The following is a 5,241-nucleotide window of genomic DNA, read 5'->3' on the forward strand; positions in this document are numbered from 1 at the left end:
GTGTGTGTGTGTGGTGTGTGTGTGTGTGTGTGTGTGTGTGTGTGTGTGTGTGTGTGTGTGTGTGTGTGTGTGTGGTGTCATGATTCGGTTCTGTGTTGCTTCCTGTCAGGCTTTTATTTTGATGCTACGTCCTGTTTTGTTTCACCACAGTTTTGGTCTTTTTACTTTCTTCATCACCCGCATTAGTTTCACCTGCTCATTATAGTTTGCACCGCATCATAAGCAGCCTTCACCCACCAATCCCAGCCAGATTGTTCTAGACGCCACCTCTCACTCTCCAGCATTTTTCGGTTTTGGTACTTTGTGTTTTTGACCCGGCTTGTTCCTCTGACTATTCTGTTCTGCCTTGCCCTCTTGCTTCAGACTGTCACTGTGTATAATTATCGGACTTCCCTTTGGACTACGTATTTGGATTCCTCTGCTGTATGTGTTTGCTGGCTCTGATCTCGGACTGTTTATACCGACCTGTGATTTTTGTGTTTCACCGTGTCTTGTATGGTTTTGTTTAGCGTTAGTTCTCTTATTAAAGAGACGGTTTTGTTTTACATTTCCTTGTCTGGCCTTTTAATTGAGTTCACCCTCAACATTTTTGGCAGCATAACGCGCCGATTCCTGACATGTGGTGTGTGCGTGTGTGTTTGTCTTTATATACTTGTGCGAACCAACCCCTGATGGAACACCTTTCTTGTGTGGACATTTCATTGGTGACTTTCACCAATGCGGTTTCTGTACTATGATGGACTCTAAATCCTGACTGAAAATCCTCAAACAAATCATTCTTGTGCAAGTGGTCACATAACTGCTTTGCTACAGCTTTTTCAAGGATTTTGGAAATAAATGGGAGATTGGATATTGGTCTATAATTAGCTAGGACACCTGGGTCAAGAGTAGGCTTTTTGAGTAGAGGTTTAATTACTGCAAGTTTAAAAGCCTGTGGAACATAACCTGTTAATAGAGAGAGGTTAATCAGATCTAGTATGGATGTGTTGATTAGGGGAAAGACGTCTTTGAGCAGCCTGGTCGGGATGGGGTCCAGGAGACCTGTTGATGATTTAGATGAAGCAATTGTTGAGGTCAACTCAGATAGATCTATAGGGGAGAAGTAGTCCAAGTATAAATGAGGTCTTCCAGATGTTTCTAAAGCCATTGTAGTAGATGGCACATCTGCAAGAGCTGTGGGAGTGGTCCGAGCAATTTTTTTCTCTAATAGTTGTGATTTTATTTGTAAAGAAGCTCATGAAGTCATTGCTGCTGAGATCTAAGGGAATGTTAAGCTCAACAGCACTGTGGCTCTTTGTCAGCCTGGCTACAGTGCTGAAAAGAAACCTGGGGTTGTTCTTATTTTCCTCAATCAGTGATGAATAAAATGTGGTTCTGGCACTATGAAGGGCTTTCTTATATGTTATTAAACTATCTTTCCAGGCTATGAAAAACTCTTCTGACTTAGTGGAGCGCCACCTCCTTTCCATTTTTCGTGATGCCTGCTTTAGGGAGCGGAGCTGCGAGCTGTACCACGGGGCTAGCCTCCTCTGTTTCACTACCTTCTTTTTCAGAGGGGCAATGGTATCAAGTGTATTACGCAGGAAGGCTGCAGTACTATCAACAAGATTATCGATTTGTGTGGGAGTAAGGTTAAGGTGGCCTCCTTCCACTGTGTTGGCAAACGGCACTGAAGTAGATAAAGATGGAATTATTTCCTTAAACTTGGTAACAGCATTGCCAGATGGACATCTGCTGTAGTGGAATTGTTTCCCACATAGAGTATAATCCATTAATGGAAATTCAAAAGTTATTAGAAAATGGTCAGACAGAAGAGGGTTATGGGGAAAAACTATTAAGTGTTCAGTTTTGATGCCATATGTCAGAACCAGATCAAGAGTGTGATTAAAACAGTGAGTGGGTTTATTTAGTTTGAGAGAAGCCAACTGAGTCTAATAATGAACAGAATGCATTGTTGAGGCTGTCACTGTCAGCATCTACATGAATATTAAAGTCGCCTACTATGATTATTTTATCTGTACTAAGCACTAAATCAGACAGAAAGTCTGAGAATTCACTTAAAAACTCTGAATAAGGAGCAGGTGGACGGTATACAATAACAAACAGAACAGGCTTTTGAGTTTTCCAGTTTGGGTGTGAGAGACTTTCAAATGAGTTATAACTATGTTTAGGTCTAGGGTTGATTAATAGGCTTGAGTCAAAGATCGCTGCCACACCTCCACCTCGGTCTGTGCTTTGAGGGATGTGACAGTTACTGTGACTAGGTGGAGTGGATTCATTTAGGCTGACATATTCTTCCTGCTGTAACCATGTTTCAGTAAGACACAATAAGTCAATGTGATGTTCACTTGTATCTGACCAAGCAGAGCTTGTAAACCTGAGTTAAATGACTCAGAGGTGGCTCAGTCATTGGACCAACCTCTGGTACCATTGTACAAGGCTGGAAATTCTTTTTGTTTGGTTAGCTAACCTGCAACTTTATTTGGCGTTCTCAGACAACCTGTGATCGTCTGAAGCTTCTACACTGCTGAATCCTGTGTGGTTTTCACCCTCTGTGATGTTCTAAATCTGGTTTTGAAGGATTCTTCCCTGACAGAAACAAGACTCAGTTCAGCATGTGTTTCTTGGCTATTCTTCCTACACCCAGCTGGATCATCATCTTTAGCTTTGAGGTTTCTCTCTGAAAAGAAAGAAGAAGAAAAACTCCCCAGCCTGCTTTTACTTTCTTCAGTCTACCTCTTATTCTTCTTCGTTTGGTTTGTGTCGGTGTAGGACTTGTCCATGTCCATGTCCTTGTCCTCTCTGTGTTGGGGATCTGCCCTGTCATACCACAATGAGTCCAAATCTGATCTTGCTGTTTAATGGTGGAAAGAAGATCAAACTATTTGCCAAAAAAGTTTATTAAAGTGAATGAGTAACGTATGAGGCACCGATGTTTCCTCTGAGTGACAGTTTAGTTTGTTCAGGTCTGTACATTGTGCCTGGCTCAATGTACAGACCTGAATCAGACACTTTAGCCTCAGTGACGTCCCTGCTTCTTCTTGAAGATCTTGTTAAAAGCGTTTCTTCTCCGGCTGCCAGATGACTCGCTTTCCTCACCTCCGTCATCCTCCACCGGGCTCCTCCTGGCCAGGATCTGGAGGCCTGACCCCCGACTACTGCCCAGCGAGTTGGATAAGGCTGAGGACGAAAAGATAGCCGTGCTGTCGGGAATGTTGGACGTGATGCAGAGGGAGCGGGTCGAGGAGGCGGAGGCGAGAGTGGAGGCAGGGCTACCCCTCAGCTCCCCGAGGCTGGAGCTCTTCTCAAGGCCTCCTCCTCCGGCTGCAGCAAGCCCAGAACCCTGCACAGGGTGGAGCCTGGATGAAAGGAGGAAGGGCTTGGTGCCGTACAGGCCTCGCGATTCGCTGTGAGACAGAGGCAGGGCAGAGTCGGAGTCTGAGTGGTTCATGATGTCCCTGACGGAGACGGAGAGAGATGCATGACATCAGGTGGTGTTGTGGTTAAAGCTAATATTGGTAACATGCAGTTTGAGTTTGGAAAATCATGGCTGTATTATGAGAACTGGATACTGGACTTCAGGATTTCAGCTGTTCCTTCGAGTCTGAACTGTTCAGACAGTTTATAGACCAACAGTGATGCTTTGAGCTAAATGCTAATGCCAGTAAAATATCACGCCCACAGTGACAATGCTGTCAGACTATTTTTTGGCAGATGTACTGTTTACCTTGGAGTTTAGCATGTTAGCATAAACACAAAGTGCATCTGAAGCTGATTGTCAACTAGTTTAAGTACTGGACAAATGTTCCTTGATGACAGTGCTGAAAATTAGAGGGTCATTTTCTGGGGAAGGTGGACCTTGCAACTAATTTCATAGTAATCCAACCAGTTAGTGTTGAGACAGTTAAATCTGGATCTGAGCGACTTTGACCGACTTTGCCAACCATAGTGCCAGTCCACTGGCGTGGCTAAAATCACCTCGGGTAGCGTTACCTGGGCGCTAGCCGTTAGCTGGACAGGTGTTGCAGCCATATCTGTAGCTGTGGTGCTTGCCACCAGCATCATGTTTTGAAAACAGTTTCTTCAAAAAATATTTAGGCACAGTACCACTGTTGGCCACTGGGACAAATGAGCGAAGCTGATTTGTGGTGTCTTTTTTTACATTTGTTGCAAAAATTACCGCAATATGAACCTGCTAACAAACATTAATATAGTTATAGGTCTGATTGTGAGGGAAGGAAGAAAACAGCAGTAAGAATGAATAAAATACAGTAAAGTTAAGAGGAAACAGAAAACGTTAATAAGAAGAAATGAAAATGAGAGACGTGTGTGGTGCGCTGGGTGTTCAATAATGTTCTCATTTTCTTTCCAAAACGTGTTTGAAAAAATCAGTAAGAAAAAAGAGAAAATCCCGTCTCTGATTCATTAAACTAAATTAAACACTGATTTGTTGGAGAACTGTGATTGTTCTTGAATTGTAAACTAAAAAAAAAATCAGTTATTTGCACAAAATTATGCCCAATTTATGAAAATGTTTCTTACCATTAAAATATAAATTCTCAACACAAGTAAGCTCTAAATTCTGGCGCTTGTAAATTCTGCATACTTGTAAAACGGACTACTTGTAAATGTTGTAGGCTAGAGCCTGGCATTTAATAAATCGCAAACTCAAAATTCAGACCTCCAGCTCTGGCTCCCTGTAAAACTGAAACTCGACTTCCTGAGCACTTCTGAATCTCGAAGACTCATGAAACTCATCAACTCTAAATCTGGATCCTTGTGAAGTATTGGCCATTTGTCAAAATTGTAAACTCTAAATCCTTGAAACCTGTACATTTTGGTCTTTACTTCTAATTATTTCAAAATAAGAAATCGATGACTGACAAAAGTTCTGAATGCGTTTGGAACACAAGATTAAATCCAATGTTTCGGTACTGAAGCCCACTGATTTTAATTTTTGTCTTGTTAGTGCATCAGTATGAATGAATGAATGTCACTCTCTGCTTTTTCCCGTTAGGGGTCGCCACATGTTGACATTTGACGTGTTTTACGCCTGACTTGAACCCGGGCCGCAGCAGCGAGAGCGCTGCGCCCTAACCACTAGTCTTATCAGTGCATCAGTATCTTTGGAAAACAGTCGTGCTGGAATGACAGTGCTATCACTGGGTCTTCACAGCGCCCCCTGCAGGTGGGAGGCTGGACAGCACCTCCAGAGAGCAGAGGTGTAAGACAGGGAGGTGG

General features: G+C 42.9%; 1 protein-coding gene and 1 long non-coding RNA gene across 7 annotated transcripts in view; one reads left to right on the forward strand and one right to left on the reverse strand.

The window, feature by feature from the left end:
- The window catches only part of LOC109974243 (uncharacterized), a 17,939-nt gene extending 12,698 nt beyond the window's left edge, over positions 1–5,241 (forward strand). For 3 of the 4 annotated variants that reach the window (XR_002276945.1, XR_002276944.1, XR_002276946.1), the window contains exon 6: positions 5,177–5,241. This is a non-coding gene — a long non-coding RNA (uncharacterized LOC109974243). Of the gene's footprint in view, positions 1–5,017 lie in introns of all 4 variants that reach the window. The other variant, XR_002276947.1, reaches the window with a different exon arrangement.
- LOC109974240 (stromal interaction molecule 1-like) overlaps positions 2,280–5,241 on the reverse strand; it is a 22,305-nt gene continuing 19,343 nt past the window's right edge. For all 3 annotated transcript variants that reach the window (XM_020624344.1, XM_020624342.1, XM_020624343.1), the window contains one exon: positions 2,280–3,458. In XM_020624344.1, coding sequence (XP_020480000.1) covers positions 3,020–3,458 — 439 coding nt within the window. In that variant the 3' untranslated portion in view covers positions 2,280–3,019. The remainder of the gene's footprint in view (positions 3,459–5,241) is intronic.

The sequence above is a fragment of the Monopterus albus genome, unplaced genomic scaffold (assembly GCF_001952655.1).
Source record: "Monopterus albus unplaced genomic scaffold, M_albus_1.0 scaffold325.1, whole genome shotgun sequence".
Taxonomy (NCBI): domain Eukaryota; kingdom Metazoa; phylum Chordata; class Actinopteri; order Synbranchiformes; family Synbranchidae; genus Monopterus; species Monopterus albus.